Here is a 19,715-nt window from a genome sequence, read left to right as displayed (position 1 = left end):
GCAGAATCACCCGTCTTTCTTCACAAAGGCCAGCAGGGCTAGTGAGGAGGAAAAGGAGGCCATTACTCTAAGTGGCCACAGCAGCAACGAGAGAAACTGGAGGCCCCAGATGTCCTCAGCGCCCATAAAGCGGGCCAGTCAGCTGCTCCTAACACGTTCACAATGCTCATCTACTTTTGAGAAACAAACTTCTTTAAAGAATAATTTTATTTAACTTTATTGATTTATTTTAATTTGGCCAGAGTGGGGAGAGAGAGAGAGAGAGAAATAGAGAGAGAGAGAGAAAGCTGCCAGGTCTGGGACTAGAACCATGGTTGGCCGAGTGGGAGTCCAGCACCCTTAACCACCACACCACCAGCCAGCCCCCTGGCACGAATTATTTTAAGCACTCTAACAAGGCCATTTATGTATCAATGAGGTCACTGCAAAGCCCTGCTGAGGCTGGACCTGAACTGCGCTGCACATTGGGAACCGTCTCGTAATTCATGTGTCACTTACCTGGGGCTTCCCACTGGCACACGCAGAGAGGCTGTGCTCGTGTTTACTCCTAGCAGGTGACAGAAAGCAGAGCCGTCTGGCCAGTCTGGAAGCAGACGGATGGTTCGTGCTCTGTGATTGGTGGGGCCATTCCCAGGACTCCCCCCAAAGAGACTGGAACAGGGTCTTCATTCACGGACCGTGGATGCTCCCGGCCGTGTTCTTTATAAAGAGGAGCAACTTAATGTTTTCTAGTGGGGAAATATTAAACGAATTATGCCAAGAAATACCAAACGAGTGCAGAGGAGATGTTCTCAGCATAACCTCCTAGCTGTAAAGAACGGAGAACACGCTGGAATAAAGTGCACTGAAAAGCACGGGTTTTATGGCGGAAAGGTAAAATTCCAGGTGTTCTTCATTTTTTTAACATCTTTTTATAAATTTTCCCAAGTTTTCTGTAATTTTTTTTTTCAAGAGGGCAATTTTTGCTATTGGGCACATGTGTTTCCCAAAGAGACAGAGAGAGACAGAGAGACAGAAACTGAGAAATCACCCCCCAGGGGGGATGGCCACACCGCAATCCCTTCTCCTCTATTCTCCTCTCGGGATCTTGGGCACGCATGCGCACATGCCCGGCGTGAGTTTAAGCCGCCGGATCCGGGACACAAACCGCGGTCAACCACGTGGGAGTCCAGCGATGTAACAGTTATGCCATCTGTTGGTCCTAGTTTTGCGTAATCTATTTTAAATTTCTTTCTCCAGTGAGACAGAGGAGGGAGAGAGAGAGGCAGGCACCCTCAACATGGTCTTCATCCCCGTTTCCCACCCCAGCCCCATCCATGGATTAGGGCATGTATGTGTCGTTGGTCATGCCCAGGGAGAAAGATTATTATTATTATTATTATTATTATTATTATTATTATTATTATTTGGCTATTGGGCACTTACTCTACTGGAGAGAGAGAGAAGGAGAAAGACAGAGAGAGAGGAAAATGAGGAAAACACCTCCCAGTGGGGAATGGCCATGCTGTAATCTCTTCTCCATTCTCGTCCTGGGATTTTTTTTTCCTTTGTTTTAGAGAGATTTTTGCTATAGAGCAGCATGCATTTGCTGGAGAGACACAGAGAGAGAGATAGAAAGCAAGAACTCACCCTCCACCCCAGGGAGGATGGCCACGCTGCAATCCCTTCTCCTCCATTCTCCTCTCAGAATCTTCGGCACGCACGCACACACAGTGTGTGTGAGTTTTAAGTCGCCAGGTCTGGGACTCGAACTGTATTAACTACATGGGAGTCCAGTGATGTAACCATTGTACCATCTGCTGGTCACCTCCTCCTGGGATTTGGGGCATGTAAGCACACACGTCTGGTGTGTTTCAAGTCACTAGGTCCAGGGCTCAAACCGTAGTCACCCATGTGGAAGTTCAGCACCTTATCCAGAACGCCACCTGCTGGCCCCAAGCTTCGAGTTCTTGTGCAGAAAGTTCCCTGAACACACTGGGCACACACATGCCCGTGATCCAAGGCTGGCTGGGGCTAGGAGTGGATCGTGACAGATACAAACTGCCCGTGATCCTGGGCTGGCCGGGGCTAGGAGTGGATCGTGACAGATACAAACAGCCAAGGAGAAGCTTGGATTTCCAAAGTGCTTGGCCCGTGGCTGGCCATCAAAGCTGGAGAGGTGGAGAAACACCCATTTCATAATAAAAAAATTTAAAAAAACAGATGCCTCCAGGCATTGGCTGAGATATTTACAGATCATTTGACTTCTCCCTTCCAACTTCGATGCCTTCTATTCCTTTATCTGCCTAATTGCTCTGTTTGGAACTTCTAGCACTGGCTGGAATCGAAGTGGCAAAACAGCCACCCTTGTCTCAAGGCTGACCTTGTGGGAACAACTCTCACCATTAACCGGGAGACTGACAGCAAGTAAATGGCCTTCGTCGGGTAGAGCCGACAGCAGACTGGGTGTATGCTGACGGTCCCGTGGGGCGGACATGCTCTACCACACGGCCTAGGGTGTGGGGCTGCCCCATCCAGGCTGGTGAAGGCACACTCCGGGCCCGTTGTGCAACAACGCGCTTCTAAAGATGGTTCATTTAAAATAAATAATAATTTTTACATATCTTTCTCTCCCACCTTATTTTTATCGTGTTAAACATAAAATGTACTGTTCTGACCACTTTTCAGTGTCCAATTCAGTGGCATTAAGTACATTCCGGCTGCTGCGTAGCCATCACCACCACTTCCGCTAGAACTTTCTGTTCTTTTCACACTACAAGAGTTAAATTTGTTAATATTTCACAAAGAAGTAGAGATTTTTCTTTCTTTCTTTCTTTTTTTCTTTCTTCCTTTTTGCTATAGGGCACGTATGCTCTCGGAGTTGGCCATCTTTTTAGACACGTCATTTGTTCAAGATTTCATACGGCAAGCATTAAACCAAGCATGGGCGTTGATTCTGGGGGCCCACATCCACATATTAAGATAAAAGCCAACTGCAACCCACGGACCTAGCTGGACTAAAGGCTCATAGTTAATCACATTAGAGTTTTTATTTTTTAAAAGAATTATTTTTATTTAACTTTATTTATTTTTAATTTGATCAGAGAGGGACAGAGAGAGAGAGAAAGAGAGAGAGAAAAAGAAAGCCACCAGGTCTAAGACTCGAACCGCGGTCGGCCATGTGGGAGTCCATTGCCTTTAACTACCATGTCACCAGCCCCCACATTGTAGTTTTCAAATTTCTACCACCTAGACCTCAGTAGTCACAGGTCTTTCAGGTCCTCTGGATGGCCCACAGCGCATCTGCCCTCTTCCTGAGTTGAGCAACCTCGTAGTCCTTCAGCTTCTGGCTGATAACACTGGTCGACCCTGAGTGTCGAGGACACGTGGAAGGTTCGGGAAGACTTCATTCTCGATGCCACACATCCCCTGCACCATGATTGACACTGGATGGATCCTGGATAGATTACTGGCTGGAATCGAAGTGGCAAAACAGCCACCCTTGTCTCAAGGCTGACCTTGTGGGAACAACTCTCACCATTAACCGGGAGACTGACAGCAAGTAAATGGCCTTCGTCGGGTAGAGCCGACAGCAGACTGGGTGTATGCTGACGGTCCCGTGGGGCGGACATGCTCTACCACACGGCCTAGGGTGTGGGGCTGCCCCATCCAGGCTGGTGAAGGCACACTCCGGGCCCGTTGTGCAACAACGCGCTTCTAAAGATGGTTCATTTAAAATAAATAATAATTTTTACATATCTTTCTCTCCCACCTTATTTTTATCGTGTTAAACATAAAATGTACTGTTCTGACCACTTTTCAGTGTCCAATTCAGTGGCATTAAGTACATTCCGGCTGCTGCGTAGCCATCACCACCACTTCCGCTAGAACTTTCTGTTCTTTTCACACTACAAGAGTTAAATTTGTTAATATTTCACAAAGAAGTAGAGATTTTTCTTTCTTTCTTTCTTTTTTTCTTTCTTCCTTTTTGCTATAGGGCACGTATGCTCTCGGAGTTGGCCATCTTTTTAGACACGTCATTTGTTCAAGATTTCATACGGCAAGCATTAAACCAAGCATGGGCGTTGATTCTGGGGGCCCACATCCACATATTAAGATAAAAGCCAACTGCAACCCACGGACCTAGCTGGACTAAAGGCTCATAGTTAATCACATTAGAGTTTTTATTTTTTAAAAGAATTATTTTTATTTAACTTTATTTATTTTTAATTTGATCAGAGAGGGACAGAGAGAGAGAGAAAGAGAGCGAGAAAAAGAAAGCCACCAGGTCTAAGACTTGAACCGCGGTCGGCCATGTGGGAGTCCATTGCCTTTAACTACCATGTCACCAGCCCCCACATTGTAGTTTTCAAATTTCTACCACCTAGACCTCAGTAGTCACAGGTCTTTCAGGTCCTCTGGATGGCCCACAGCGCATCTGCCCTCTTCCTGAGTTGAGCAACCTCGTGGTCCTTCAGCTTCTGGCTGATAACACTGGTCGACCCTGAGTGTCGAGGACACGTGGAAGGTTCGGGAAGACTTCATTCTCGATGCCACACATCCCCTGCACCATGATTGACACTGGATGGATCCTGGATAGATTTTCAGCATGGATCCGGGGAGACCAGCCACCCTTAATCCGATAGCCCAGGAGGTGACCCTCTCAGCTCGATGACTTCAGAGGCACCTTCAACGCCACTGCATGCATTCCCTTCCAACCTTCACTGTTGCTGTGCGTCCCCATTTCTGGATTCGGGTCCTGGAGGGAAACACCAGCCACATTCACTCCACTCCGCATGGACACGCTGGAGTCACCGTGTTCTCCCCAAATCCACCCATGGCAGCTGACGGGGTGAACCCCAAGTTTTTCAGCCATGGGATAGAAGAATGCAGATTATGCCCCCTTCCGATTGCATAGTGTGGGGTAGGCCAGGTAACACTGGAAACCACAGTTACGGTCAATCAGGACTGTACTCGACTTGAGGAACATTGAATGTGAAGACATTAGCGTTTCTCTGGGCCAGGTTGACACGACTTTCACCCTCCTGTTGACAGACTCCAGCAGTCACTGCCACACTCTTGGAGCTGGGGGTCAGTCCTCTTTATCTGCCACAACTGTAGGAGTCTGAAGAAATAAGCTCCTGTGCTGCCGATCCACCACTTCTCCTTTGAGCTTGTCTTCCAAAACACCCACCAGGGCACGTTCTTCAACCGGAGACTTTCCCAGAATGCTGATGGCACACGCCCTCCAACTCGTCCACCGCCCACTCCAGTGACCGTTCCTCTTCTTCTGCAACTGGGGCAATGAGTTTATCCTTAAGAGATGCCATTGTGCAAGGAAAAAAACAAAACAAAACAAAACAAACAAACAAAAAAACCCGATTGCCATTGGGTGTCAGCTGTGCACTTCTCCGCCTGCACAGGCTCTGCCCAGAACTTTCTCATCAACCCAAAAGGAAACAGTAACTCCTTGTAACCGCCACACCCCCAGCCTACTTGTTGCCACATTCTACTTTCTGTCTCTATAAATTTTACTTATTTTTTTCTATGAGAGAGACAGATGGACATCCTCAAAGGGCCCCATGCCACAATCCTGCCCCAGCCCTTTCCGCCACACAGGGTCATGGGCGTGTGCATGCTGGGTGTGTACAGGTCAACCTTCCCCATGGCTCTGGCCTTGCAGAGTGAGGGCTACTGCTGTGCCACCATAGCTGGCCCTCTGTCTCTATTCAGTTGATTATTTTCGGTCCATTATATAATCGTAAAATGCATTTTATGTAATTTTGTAAAAGTTGATGTATCTTATTTATCTCTTGTTGTTTCTCATGTGACTTTCATTGCTGTTAAGGTGTTCTTTTGTTTGTTTTTATTGCCACAGGGCATGTGTGCTCACCAGAGAGAGAGATGGACAGACAAGCAGAGAGAGAGGGAGCAAGCACCCTCCCCACAGGGGTGTGGTCACAGTGTAACCCATCAGAGCAGGCATGCTCACACAGCGGGGGGGTTTTCAAGCTGAGGGGTGGGCTTAAACAGTGCAGATGGCCATGTGGAATCCATCTCTCTCAGCCACCAGGCCACAGACTGGTCCAAGGTGTTCTTTTCTCTTCTACTTCTTTTCTGAATTTTTAAAAAGTGTTCTATTTTTTTAGCCATAGGATACATATTCTTTTATCTTCTATTTCTTTTCTGAATTTTTAACAAGTGTTCTATTTTTTTAGCCATAGGATACATGTGTTTGTGCAGAGAAACAGAGAGAGAGAGAGACAGTGAGAAGGAAAGTGAGAAGTCACCCCCCAGAGTGGACAACCATGCCACAATCTCTTCTTCATTTTCCTCCTGGGATTTTGGGCATGCACCCACACGTGTGATTTTCAAACTGCCAGGTCCAGGACTCGAATTGCATTTGGCCATGTGGGAGTCCAGCACCTTAGCCACCATACCACCTGCTAGACCCTTTCCTGAATTTTAATTACTTGTTTGCCCTCCCCTACTGTCTTACTGTTTGTTTGTTTGGTTGGTTGGTTGATTTTAAGAGGTTTTTGCTATAGTGCACATGCACTCGCCAGACAGACAGAGAGAGACAGAGAGACAGAAAGCAAGAAATCAACCCCCTAAGGGAGATGGCCATGCTGCAATCCCTTCTCCTCCATTCTCCTCTCGGGATCTTGGGCACGCACGCATGCACATGTGCCCAGCATGAGTTTAAGCCACCAGGTCTGGGACTCGAACCGCAGTCAACTACATGGGAGTCCAGCGACGTAGCCACCATGCTAACTACTAGTCCCCTGTCTTGCTGCTTTATCTGTTCTTTAAATCTCTTACAACTTTTTTTTAAGCTTTTTTTTTTTCCTTCAAAGATCATGTTTCATTCTCTCAAGAAATTGTGGGGGAGCCAATAGGTGGTACAGTAGTTAAGGTGCTGGCTACTTATATGGCTGACCATTGTTGTTCGAGTCCCAGACCTGGCAGCTCGCTTTCTCACTTTCTCTTTCAATCTCTCTCTCTCTCTCTCTCTGTGTGTGTGTGTGTGTGTGTGTGTGTGTGTGTGTGTGTGGTGTGCTCATGTGCCCTATAGCAAATATAAAATAATAATAATAAATTAAATAAATAATTCTTTTTAAAAATTATGGGAACTGTGTAGTTGCGAGTGGCTTAACAACGGAAACACTTCTGAGAAATGCACTGTTTGGCACTGAGCACAGAGTGTGTTCACTCACCGGGATGGTATAGCCCTACTCAACACCCACAACAGAGAAACGTCTTTTAACTGAACAAGGGTTTGGGAAAACATGGCGAGCAGGAAAACTACACTCACAAGGCTGCCACGTTTCCTGAGAGCAGCAGCAGGTGAGGGCTGCCCCTGGCCCGGCGCCCTGCACCGGCGACTTCACCCGCTTGCAGCTGCTCCGGTCCGGGGGCGTCCTGCGCTGGAAGGGCCCCAGCCGCAGTGGCCCGGCAGCGCTGCACTAAGCCGCGGTGCTGGAAGCCTCTCCCAGGCCTCTCCACAGGCTTGGCTCCCAACTCAACCTGAAAAACACACCAAGGAAGAGCTGGGGACAGGGATCGCAGCGTGGCCGCCAAGCACATCTCTCTCACGTCATCAATAAAATACAAACAAACCGGGACCAGCAGTTAGCGTAATGGCTATGTCGCTGGACTCCCATGTAGTCGACTGCGGTTTGCGTCCCGGACCCGGTGGCTTAAACTCACACCGGGCACGTGTGCGTGCGTGCCCAAGATCCCGAGAGGAGAATGGAGGAGAAGGGATTGTGGCGTGGCCATCCCCCCTGGGGGGTGATTTCTCGCTTTCTGTCTCTCTGTCTCTCTCTGTCTGTCTGGCGAGCGCACACACCCTATGGCAAAAACCTCTCAAAAAAATAATAACTAAAAAAAAATACAAACAAACCACAGACGGGCAAAAAACAAAATCTGAGCAGATGTTTCAACCTGCGAATGTAGTAAAACAACCCTCAGTCTTCTCTTGGCTCCATAAACACACCACTCTTCCGTTACATCATGTGGATACGTGTTTGTTGTTGGTTTGTTTGATGTGCTTTTGTATGTGCGTTTGCCAATTAGTGCGCATGCATTTACCACAGAGAGAACACATCCCCCAGTGGGATGAGGTCTGGCCGACTCGCCATATGGGATCCAGTGCCTTAATCACCAGGCCATCTGATGGTCCTGCACTGGTCTTTTTGTTGTTGTTTTTGTTTGTTTGTTTGTTTGTTTTGTTTTTTAAGAGAGAGAGATTTTTGCTATAGGGGGTGTGTGCTTACCAGGGAGAGACAGAGACAGAAAGCAAGAAATCACCCCCCGGGGGGATGGCCATACCACAATCCTTTCTCCTCCAGTCTCCTCTTGGGATCTTGGGCACGCATACACACCCACCTGGCAGAGTTTAAGCCGCTGGGTCCGGTATTCAAACCACGGTCGACTACATGGGAGTCCAGCAACATAGCCATTACGCTAACTGCTGGTCCGTCATTTTAATCAATTCTCACATTTATCCTCAACAGCAGAGCTCTTTGCTATTCAGAGATGAACGTGCATTAGGCGATGGTACCAATTCCTGTTCCAATTTTACACTGGAAGTCTGTTCGTTATTTACATTTGTTTTTGCTTTTGTTTTTTAAAGTGTAGCATGGGATCAGCAGATGGCGTAATGCTTATGTTGCTGGACTCCCAATGAAGTCAACTGCGGTTCAAGTTCCGGACCAGGTGGCTTAAAACTCACACCAGGCACATGTGTGTGCCTGCCCAGAATCCTGAGAGGAGACTGGAGGAGGAGGGATTGAGTGTGGCCATTCCCCTGGGGGGGCGGGTGGTGATTTCTAGCTTTCTGTCTCTCTGGCCAGCGCATGCGCCCTGTAGCAAAAACGCTCAAAACAAGCAAACAAAAAGGGTAGCAAGACTTGTATCTCTTTCCTAATCCTTTATATAATGTTTATTAGCTCAAAGGTTAAAACTGGTCACTCTTTTAGATCAGATAAAAAGGAATCACTGGGCATAACCTGTGGTGAACTTTGAGCTAACTTAAATGTTACATAAGTCTAGATACCAACAGGGCATGAGTTGGCACGCTCCCCAGCAATCCTCGGGTACTTCCACCGTTCACTTGAAGACGTGGCACGTGTTGGAGGCCACTGCAGTCCTGGTAATGTAAGAAGCATGCTTACTTCCTCCTGGACCTTTCACCTGAAATCGCCCAGATTTTTGCTATAGGGTGCGTGTGCTCACCAGAGAGACAGAGACAGCGAGAAATCACTCCCCAGGGAGGATGGCCATGCCACAATCCCATCTCCTCCATTCTCCTCTTGAGATTTTGGGCATACACACACATATACACACCCAGCATGTTTCAAGCCACCGAGTCCAGGACTCCAATTGTAGTCAGCCACATGGGAGTCCAGGGACATAATCACTACGCCATCTGCTGGTCCCTGGACTGGGTTTTTCTTTCTTTCTTTCTTTATTTATTTATTTATTTATTTATTTATTTATTTATTTATTTTTGGGGGGGGGAGAGATTTTCACTGTAGGGCACGTGCGCTCGCCAGACAGACAGAGAGAGACATAGAGACAGAAAGATTATGCCAACTACTGGTTTCCTGTTTTTTATTTTTTTAAATTCATGTTACGGTGTGTGTTCATGTGACAATGAGAGGGACAGACGTATCATCCACAAAGTCTGCTCACGCCACGGTCCTCCTTCCTCCAGCTCACTGGTCTCAAGCAGTAGGGCGCATGCCCAGTGTTTTTGGCAGACCAGGCTGGGGATTTGAACCATGGTTATGTGTGGCCTCCAGTGCTGCGACGTAGCACACTTCTGTCTTTGCCACTAAAGGTGGGCCTGTTTTGATAGTTTCGCTAAAAGCAGGCAAGAAAGAAGAGGTGGAGTCGCGTCTGATGGTCTTGTCAATCATCTTGTCTCACCAAGAACCTCCTCGAATAAGCCTCAAAGTACGGGCTGTTGAGGTAAAGCACAGAGGCGGGCAGTGTGCAGGCATGGCAGTGAGCGTGTGCGAACGTACACGCCACCCGTTCAGTACCTGTTTACCGGGGACTGGTTATACTGTGTAGGTACGACTGCTATCGTGAACAGACTAGACTCCCTGACCGTAAGATCTTGGGAGTGTGTGTGCACGCGTGTGTGTGGAGAGACAGACATAGTTATACTTAATCGTTCGGTACCTGTTTACTGGGGACTGCTTATACTGTGTAGGTACGACTGCTATCGTGAACAGACTCCCTGACCGTAAGACCTTGTGAGTGTGTGTGCACGCACGTGTGTGGAGAGACAGACATAGTTATACTTAAGGAAGATAAAGCAGGGCTGGTCCCAAAGCTAATGGTTAAGGGAAGCCAAAACCCACATGGCCAACCATGGTTCGAAACTTGGCCCTGATGGCTTGAAAAATACACTGGGCGTGTGTGTGTGTGCGCGCATGCGTGTGTGTGCACATGTGCCCACACCCCAAATCTGACAGTATGGAGAGATGGAGAAGGGTCTGCAGCATGACCATGCCCCACTGGGGGTGCTTTCTCCTTCTCCCTCTGTGAGTGAGTGCATGTGCTCCCTAGCAATTAAAAAGAACAAGAAAGCAGAGTGAGGGACAGAGAATAGTGCTTATATTTTATACAGACTGGTCAGGGAAGGCTCTGAGATGGAATTGAGAAAGTTAGCCGGGCACTCAGGCAAAGCAGTGCAAAATTCTTAGGGCAGAAAATGTGCTTCGAGTGTTGGGGGAATGTCAAGGAAGCTGCCCTGGCTGAATGCGCTCAGTGAGAGGGTCCTGCAGGAAAGGCTGGGGAGGGAGCCAGGACACACAGGGCTTGCGAAGTACGCTGTGGACCTTGCACTCCACCTGGAAAGTTCTGAGCTCACCATGGCCCAGGCACCTTCCGACACTGACAGCCGGTGAGTACATTTTGAGAGACCACTCTGGTCGTTTCAGCAAAGGGGATTTCAAGAGCAATGGCTGTCACAGGAAGACTGCAGTGACACTGAGAGATCGGAAACACTGTGGGTTGGAACCCAAATGTCAGCTCCTGTGCCATTTGAAGATTTGTCAGTGTCACCTTCTGTCTATGAAAGAGGTGCCATCTTGACAAGGAATACCTCAAGTCAGGTATTGCTCCCACTTCCGGGAAAGAGCCAGCAACAACCACAGTATGAAATGCAGAAGCAGAAAGTTTCTCCCTTCTCCTGTCTTCTGATCTCCTGATAGCGCCCCCTACTGGCAGAACTTCATGGGAAGCCGGCTGGTACAGGAGCCTGGAAAACCTGGCTTCCCCTGGGGGCCCTGCAGTGCAGCGTATAAAAGGGCGAGGGTAGAACTGGGAGAGAGCAGATACGCGGCCTCCACAGGAAGCGTAGCAGCAGGCAGGCCAGTAAGATGCTATCTGCTATCACGGAGGACCAACAGATGGTGTAATGGTTACGTCACAGGACTCCCATGTGGTCGACCGCGGTTCGAATCCCAGACCCAGTGTCTTAAAACTCACACTAGGTGCATGTGCATGTGTGCCCAAGATCCTTAGAGGAGAATGGAGGAGAAGGGACTGTAGCATGATCATCCCACTCCCTCGGCTGTGATTTCTTGCTTTCTTTCTCTCGGGTGAGCTCACCACCCTATAGTAAAAATGTTTCAAAAAAAAAGGACGTTCCCTTGGGCCAGCAGGTGGTGTGCTGGTTAAGGTACTGGAACTCGTATTGTCCATTCTGTGATGGGAGTTCCCGACTGGCAGCTTGAAATAAAGAAAAAAACTCCAGGTACATATGTGTGCCTGCCCCAAATCCTGTCCCAACATCCCAAGAGGAGAACAGAGGACAGGGGACTGCAGCATGACCTTCCCCACCTGCGGGTGCTTTCTCACCTCTGTCTTTCTGGTGAGCACACGTGCCCTATGGCAAAAATCTTAAGGAAAAAAAATGTTATCACTGGCCTGGTCTGGTGTCACAGTCCAAACCGTGACGGCAGCGCTGGGAGCATTATGGGTTCCAATCGCCAGGTCCATCCCAAACATGCCGGCACATACACAAATGCCCCGGACCCTGAGGGGCGGAGGGCGGGGAGGGGAGGGCAGGTGAGCAGACCCTGTGGAGGGTGTGGGCCTCCCTCCCTCTAGAGCACACGCACATGCCCCCTCTACCATGAATAAAATAAACTAGCAAAAAGGATGCCATTGCTAAAAACACTTCAGGTAAAAGACGATCATCTAGTCTGGAAGGGGTTGGATTTAGCACCTATTTTGAAGATCAGGCCCAAGAGCAGAGTGGAGAAGGACTCTGGAGACTTTGAGATAAAGGGTGGTCCTGTTTGTGGAGACACAACGCTGGACACGGTTTGCACTGTGCGCGTGTTACGGAGGAAGATGAAGCAGAAGTTGTACGCGAAGTTCACTTTAAGACGCCTAGCACAAACTGAAACGGAGATGAGTAGGCTGTAGGCTTCTCTGATCGTGGATTAGATGCGGATTAGATGTGGCTGACTGAGAAGTCCAGGGCCAAGAACTGAACCCTAGGGCACTTGAACACTTTAGACCTCAGGAAGGGGAGAGAGAGCCAGCCAGACTCGCAGGGCTGTCCATGAGCTAAAAGGAAAACCAGAAGCACAGGGGAGTGGAGAAGAAAGTTTCCAGAAGGTGGCCATGACCAGCGGGGCCAGCTGCTGGGGGAACAGAGAGCAGAGCTCTCCCTTTGGACTGGCGATAGGAGGGAGGGAGGAAAGCCTGAGTGGGGAGGTTCCCCTTGGGAGTTTTGCAGTGTGATAGACGGTAGCAGAGAAGCAGGGTGGCTAGCGGGTGACATAGAGCCACGCGTGAGTTTTCTTTTTTTGCACGTGGGTGATGACCGTGTCTGTGTGCACTACAAGTGGCCGGGCTTGCGTAAGCGGCGAAGTCCTGCTCCCTGTCCTCCAGGCACAACGGACCTGGGGGAACAGCTGAGCCCTTGCCTCCGTGCTGCAGCCCTGAGCCGGGAAAGCGGAGAGGCGGCCCCTGCCCCGGGCTTCGGCCAAGGCGGGCTGGCTCCCGGAGGCCACGGTCCCCGGTGGCGGCGCCAGGCCTCGGACTCTGTCCACCCGGCCACACCCAGAGAGCCACAAAATGGAGAAGGAAAAGCCCTCCCAGGGCGCCCTGGCTCGTGGGCCGCTTCCTGTCTAGCGCCTGCTCTCTGGGGAGCTCGCTCCCGCGTGTCCCAGCCACCTCTGGAGGACGACCTTTCTGCAGTCCCTGCAACCTCTTCTCTGCATCCCTGCCCCCGACCCTGACCCCGACCCCGCGCGCAGCGGCGACCGGAGACCGCACGGCCGACGCCCGGCTCTGCGACCTGGCAGTCCGGACGGTGGGCGGGACCCGTGCGGGCGGGGCTGGCGTGCGGCCGGGCTGACTTGGCCGGCGCGGAGGACGCAGCGGGGCGGGAGGTCAGGCATCCGAGTGAGGTGCGGCTCCGGGTCTGCAGTTGGGCCCACCGAGGCAGCGGGAGAGGGGCGGGGGTGGAGAGGCGCGCCCACCCGCATCCCTCCTTCCCGCCACGCCCCCGCTCGCGGTCCCCCAGACGAAGCCTTTCTCCCTAGGCCATGGAGCGCGAAGTCCACGGCTTCGCCAGACGTTTCGGTCTGGCCGGTCGCGACCCCTGCGGTTCCGGATCCAGCAGCTCGAGGCCCTGCGGAGGATGGTGCAGGAGCGCGAGAAGGACATCCTGGCGGCCATCGCCGCCGACCTGTGCAAGGTATGCGCGGAGGATGGGCCGCGCCCACTTGGAGATCGCATTCCGCAGAGCTCCCACCCCCCTTTTTTTGTTTGTTTGTGTTTGCTTTATGTCTGATTACGCAAGCACTGTGGGAGTATTGTCCCCGGTGCACGTCCAGCAGAAGTTTCCGCCGACTTCCTCGATCCTCCAGCCTTGCTTAGCCAGCCTCTATGGGGTGTATTTGCCGAGGCAGAAGTGTCCTGGCCTCAATCGGTCCTCTTCTGCAAATTGCCCTTTATATTTGCTTATTTTTCTGTTGCATTTAGGGTCTGTTTCCTTATGGTTTGTGGGACCTTTGAATATTGTGAGTTTCAATCATTCTTCTGCGCAAAAAGTTGCAGGTATTTTTCTCCAAGTCACGTTTAACTTTTCTTTGGTAGACAGGTTTTTGTTTTTTTTTTTTTTGGGGGGTGGATATTGTTGCACTTAAGTTTCCCTTCAGGACTAATGCACCAGCAGTCACCTGGGGATCTTGTTAAAATGCAAATCATAGTCAGCCCTGTAGGTCTGGGATAGGGTCTGAGTCCAAGTTCCTAACGAGGTCCCTGGTGAAACCAGGCTGCCTCTTATGAAAGTTTTGAGTAGTGTTTGGGGTACAAATACGTTCCTGTGGGCCTTCTAATAGTACTGTTTTTGTTTTTAACTTTGCATCTATTACATTCTATTCTTACTTTGTGTTTCTCTCTTACACATAGTCCCTTCCTGCAGTCAAAAATAATTTTAAGAAGTGGTAACAGGAGGAGTTGCAGTAGTAACTTAAAATTCACTTTAAAGTACTTTTGGTGCAGAGGGGCGGTGATGCTAAAAAAATAAAATGGGGTCACTAAGGCTCCAAAGACCGCATGAATCATTTACTCATTCTGCGGGAATCATCTGTTTATAAAGTGAGTGTGTGTGTCTATCTCCTAAGGAAAACACACTAAGTTCCCTGCCCCTGGAGGGTTTTAGACTTGGTGGGAGACAGAACATATACAGATGAAAATGTGACTATACTTTATAGTAAGTCAGTGCATTAAGGACAGAATATCAGGATGCAGGTCAAAGCATAATTGCTATGGTATGTAAAGTAATCAGGGCAGGCCGTTGTCAATCAGGGACATTTTCCTGACATGGTAGTGTTCAAGTCTGATTTTCAAGGGCTTGGACCAGAAGAGAAGTATGTAGAGGCATTGAATACATTAGAGTGGGAGTAGCAGGTCCTTGCTGAGGGTGGGGAGGGTGCGTAAGAATCTGGTAGTGGGACCAGCAGTTGGCGTCATGGCTATGTCGCTGGACTCCCATGTAGTGACCGCGGTTCGAGTCCTGGACCCAGTGGCTTAAATTCACGCCGGGTGCGTGTGTATGCATGCCCAAGATCCTGAAAGGAGAATGGAGGAGAAGGGATTGTGATGTGGCCATCCCCCCCGGGGGTGGTGATTTCTTGCTTTCTGTCTCTTGGTTTCTCTGTCTTTCTGGCGAGCACACATACCCTTTTAGCAAAAACAAAAAAAAAAGAATCTGGTGGTGACCTAGCTAGTCTGATGGGGTCAGCTGTTGTCACTGTGGGTCTAGTTGGCCAGAAGCTTCTGCCATTCAGGGCCAGCCGTGTCATACTCCTCATGCAGGGTCACTGGTTCTGTCCTCACAGAGTGAATTCAATGCATACAGTCAAGAAGTCATTACTGTCCTTGGGGAAATTGAGCACGTGCTGGAGAACCTTGCTGAATGGATTACTGCTAAGCCAGTTAAGAAGAACCTGCTCACCATGATGGACGAGGCCTATATTCAGCCAGAGCCCCTGGGAGTCGTACTGATCATCGGCGCTTGGAACTACCCCTTCGCTCTCACCATTCAGCCGCTGGTAGGAGCCATCGCTGCAGGTCTGGTGCCACCTTACGTCTTCATTGCTTTTCAGCTCTTAGCCCCACGTTATGAATTAAGAATAGCGGCAGACTCACTGAGTTTACTTGGTGGTGTGCCTTGGTTTAGACCAGCAGTGTGTTGAGAATTCGTAGGTGTCCTGTATTATTATTATTATTTTTTAATGGGCAGCAGAGGAGGATTAGCAGACTTCTTTTTGAGAGAGTTTTTGCTATAGGGTACATGCGCTTATAGGAGAGACTGAGTAAGAAAGCAAGAAATCACCCCCCGGAGGATGGCCACGTAGCAGTCTCTTCTCCATTCTCTTGGGATCTTGGGCATGCACACACATGTGCCCAGCATGAGTTTTAAGCCACTGGGTCCAGGATTCGAACCGCAGTCAACTACATGGGAGACCAGCGCCTTAATCACTACACCACCTGCAGGCTCCAACAGACTCTTGAAGCACTTGGGAAACTAACCTCTAAGGGTGTAAAAGGCATCGAAGAGGCCAGGCCCAGAGGTTTGAAGTCAGCCATTCATATGCAAATACAAGGGGACCAGTTTCTCACTTGGCAGGATCCAGATTGATAGCTTTATGTTGGCTCGGCCTGTTTACCCAGTAATTATGGGACAGAGAGGAACAGAGGCGGAAGCATGGCAAAAGTACCTGCAGTTGGAGTCCCAGTCCAGGTGGCTTCCTTTGTCACTTCCCCTCCCTCTCTGTCTCTCTGGTAAGCACGTGTATCCTATAGCAAATTAAATAATAATAATAAATAAAGTGAATAGTTGCTTTTAGAAAAAGGTGATAGAAAGCTGGAGTGAGAGAGGCCAGTGGAACCTCTGGCCAGTAATCTGACGGTAATGAGATCTACGGAGTTAACGTTTAAGAGCGAGAACGTGAGAAGGAAGAGAGGCTGAGCCGATTGCTGGCTCGGTGTGCGGAGGAACAGAGTTCAGAGCTGTCGCAGCAGTCGGAGCGCCTAGCCTGTGCTCTCTCTGCACGTCTCGGGAGCTGTTTCTGTTACTCGGCTGCTAAATGACACTCTTCTGCTTTTTACTTGGTTCAGGAAATGCTGTGATTGTCAAGCCCTCTGAACTAAGTGACAGTACAGCCAAGATCCTGGCTAAGCTTATTCCTCAGTACTTAGACAAGGTAAGAGTGTCTTGAGCCATCTTTACTGCGTCTGTTTACTGGGGAAAAGATGTTTGATTTCGCGACTGTGCCTGTCACCTCTGGCCAGGATCAGTTTGCAGTCTCCTTAAGCCTCCAACAATTGGCTTAATGAAGGCAGTTTCAGAATACACCGTAGGATCACCCAGCTGTTGTGATTTCACAACACATTTAGGTCCATGGCTTCATAACTACCCGTGCTGTTGACAGAGCTCTTCCACCATTTGGCATTTTGGACTAACCCTTGCTTCAGCTGATACGTGATTTTAGTTGTGTTCATTTATTGAATTACTTAAGGAAGGACTGGTACTGTGCTGGCTGCTAGCACATTTTTGTTACAGTCTCTTTTGCTCTAACCATATAATTTTGTATGCTTATATAAGAACACTTCTGTCTTTTTTCTTTTCTCTTTTTTTTCGGTTTTTGCCATAGTGCGCATGTGCTTGGCTGGAGAGAAACGGTGAGAGGGAAGGTGAGAAATCATCCCCTTGCCCCCGCAGTCCCTTCTCCTCCTGGGATTTTGGGCACACATGTACATGCACCCGGTGTGATTTTCAAGTCTCCAGGTCTGAGACTCGAACCGTGGTCAGCCCTGTGGGAGTCCAGCACCTTAACCACCATGCCACCTGGTGGCCCCACACTTCTGCTTTTAAAAAGGGCATGCTTGTGGCATGAAAGCTACAGAAAGAAAAGTAGGCTCCTGAACCATAGAGTGGATCCTCTGGGGTAAAGTGCTGGCATCTAAGAGTGTCAAGAGCTGAATACACAAAATGGCCTCAGCTGTGGGTGTGGCTCATCTGCCTGTCTGAATCCGAGGTTCTTGGGCCCTCCTGGGGAGGAAGTCTGTGATGCCACCATAAACGGATCCTCTAGGGTAAAGTGCTGGCATATGAGTGTCAAGAGCTGAATACACAAAATGGCCTCAGCTGTGGGTGTGGCTCATCTGCCTGTCTGAATCCGAGGTTCTTGGGCCCTCCTGGGGAGGAAGTCTGTGATGCCACCATAAACGTGAGTTTCACATGCAGTTGCTTCAGGGAGGTGTCTCCTTTAGTTTTCTCAGAAGGCGACTTTAAAATGTCCTTCGTGGGCTAGCTCATGGCCTGGTGGTTACGTGAGCTAGATCCTACTTGGCTGACTATGCAGTTCAAATCCTGGCCCCAGAGGCATGATAAAAAAAGCTGTGTATGTGCGTACATGCCCCAGATCCCAAAGAAAAGAGAAACAGAAGAGGAAGGGTTAGCATGACCATTCTCGTTGGGAGGACGGGGGAGGGGGGGGTGATTTCTTCCCCTTCCTCCCCATCTTCCCATCCCTCACCCCCACACACACGCGTGTGCCCTGGCAAATTGGGAAACCAGTATCCCACCTGCACTGTACATACTAGCTCACAGTGGCCTTGAGGGGAGCTCTGGGAACACTGTGCTCATCCTGCAGCTGTTAGGGTGGCCCCACAGACCCAGCCCTAAGAGCTGTGGTTACCTGGTCCGGAAGGCTGAACTGGGACGTAGCGAGACGTCACAGACTGAGCAGGACTTGGAACCAGAAAGTGGAGGCTTGCGGTCCTACTTTGCCCCTCACCAGGGGTAAACTCCCTCGTAGCTGACTGTCCCGATGGGGAAGGTCATTAGGCCGTACCTCTCCTGGCCAGCTGTGGGAGGTGGATATGGATGCTCTGTAGGTTAAGCCCTGGGAACGTTTCTCGCTTTCTGTGTCCCTCTGTCTCTGTGTCTCTGGCAAACGCATACATTCCTATGGCAAAAAGCTCTCAAAAACATCTTGAAATGTGGTGGGCAGTTAAACTAAAGTTAAACAAACATATTTCGTGAAATGACTGAGAACTAAGGAGCCTTTTCCATGAGCAGGGGCTCAGGCCAAACGCAGGTCCACAGCCAGCTTTTCCTTCATACTCCCCGTCAGGTTCTTCCAGCACCCCCCTCTGCCCCCTTTACCGCCTGTGGGCTGCCATTACTTTTCATGCTGTTATGTGCCGAGTGTTCTCTCTTTAACGATAGCTGCTAATGATAGCATGGTACCCATGAAGGCTTAGTCTGGGGCCAGCAGGTGGCATGGTGGTTAAGCCACTGGACTCACATGGACGACTGTAGTTCGAGTCCTGGACCTGGCAGCTTGCTTTGTCACTTTCTCTCTCTCTGTCTTTCTGGCGAGTGCATGTGCCCTATAGCAAATTTTAAAAATAATAAGTAAAATAATTCTAAAAGACTTAGTCCACAGAAGCTAAATGGATTCTCCCAGTGCCAGACCCAGAGACTGACATTCAGAGGTAGCTCGTGTAAGGTCGCATACCTAGTTGTTGGCAGAGCACGGGTTCGACCCAGATAGACTTCAGAGTGAGCATCGCTGCTGTGCTGTGTATACCGTTCACTCGGCAGACACTGGCTGGGTTCTGCCGCGGACTCAGCGCTGCTCTGTTGTGTAAGGAGAGGACACTAACAGTAAGACCTACAGTGGCACGGGCAACGCATGAGCCACGTCAGGTCCGTGTCGCGTGGGGTGATGGTTCCCAGATGCCAGCAGGTTCTGTGATCTCTACTCACCCTCGGTCCACTCCCCCTCCATCCCTCGCAGGGACTGGTCTCTCTCTTCTGCTTTTCCGGAACGTTACCGGCGTATGTTGAAGAACTTGCTGATGTGGGACAGTAGAATTGATCGGGCAATGCAAGGGTTTGTTTCTCTTTGAGGACCTGTATGCTGTTATTAACGGCGGTGTGGAAGAGACCACGGAGCTTCTGAAGCAGCGATTTGACCACATTCTCTATACGGGAAACAGCGTGGTTGGAAAAATTGTCATGGCTGCTGCCGCCAAGCATCTGACCCCTGTGACTCTCGAACTGGGAGGGAAAAGCCCGTGTTACATTGACAGAGACTGTGACCTGGACACCGTTTGCAGGTGAGACAGGCCGGCTGGGTTTTTCTGGTTTTTCCGGGGCCCGGGGTGGTTTTTTGAAT

At 49.7% G+C, this 19,715-nt stretch overlaps 1 protein-coding gene across 1 annotated transcript; it reads left to right on the top strand.

The window, feature by feature from the left end:
- The first annotated feature begins 13,360 nt into the window (after window positions 1-13,360).
- Window positions 13,361-19,660, top strand: LOC106735376 (fatty aldehyde dehydrogenase-like). Its single transcript, XM_014589617.1, has 5 exons — window positions 13,361-13,424; window positions 13,560-13,714; window positions 15,363-15,594; window positions 16,645-16,730; window positions 19,448-19,660. The coding sequence occupies exons 2-5, from the start codon at window positions 13,658-13,660 to the stop codon at window positions 19,658-19,660; spliced, it is 588 nt and encodes a 195-aa protein (XP_014445103.1). The 5' UTR covers window positions 13,361-13,424; window positions 13,560-13,657.
- Window positions 19,661-19,715: the final 55 nt, after the last annotated feature.

This window comes from Tupaia chinensis, unplaced genomic scaffold (assembly GCF_000334495.1).
Source record: "Tupaia chinensis unplaced genomic scaffold, TupChi_1.0 Scaffold000365_1, whole genome shotgun sequence".
Classification (NCBI taxonomy): Eukaryota; Metazoa; Chordata; class Mammalia; order Scandentia; family Tupaiidae; genus Tupaia; species Tupaia belangeri.
The sequence above is the reverse complement of the archived record's forward strand: the minus strand, read 5'-3'. Positions and strand labels throughout refer to the sequence as shown.

Excerpts from the sequence above, each read along its gene's own strand:
- LOC106735376 (XM_014589617.1), top strand. The coding sequence starts at position 13,658 with ATGGTGCAGGAGCGCGAGAAGGACATCCTGGCGGCCATCGCCGCCGAC. Across the intron at positions 15,595-16,644 it reads GGTAGGAGCCATCGCTGCAG|GAAATGCTGTGATTGTCAAG; the intron begins GTCTGGTGCCAC and ends TACTTGGTTCAG. Across the intron at positions 16,731-19,447 it reads TTCCTCAGTACTTAGACAAG|GACCTGTATGCTGTTATTAA; the intron begins GTAAGAGTGTCT and ends TTTCTCTTTGAG.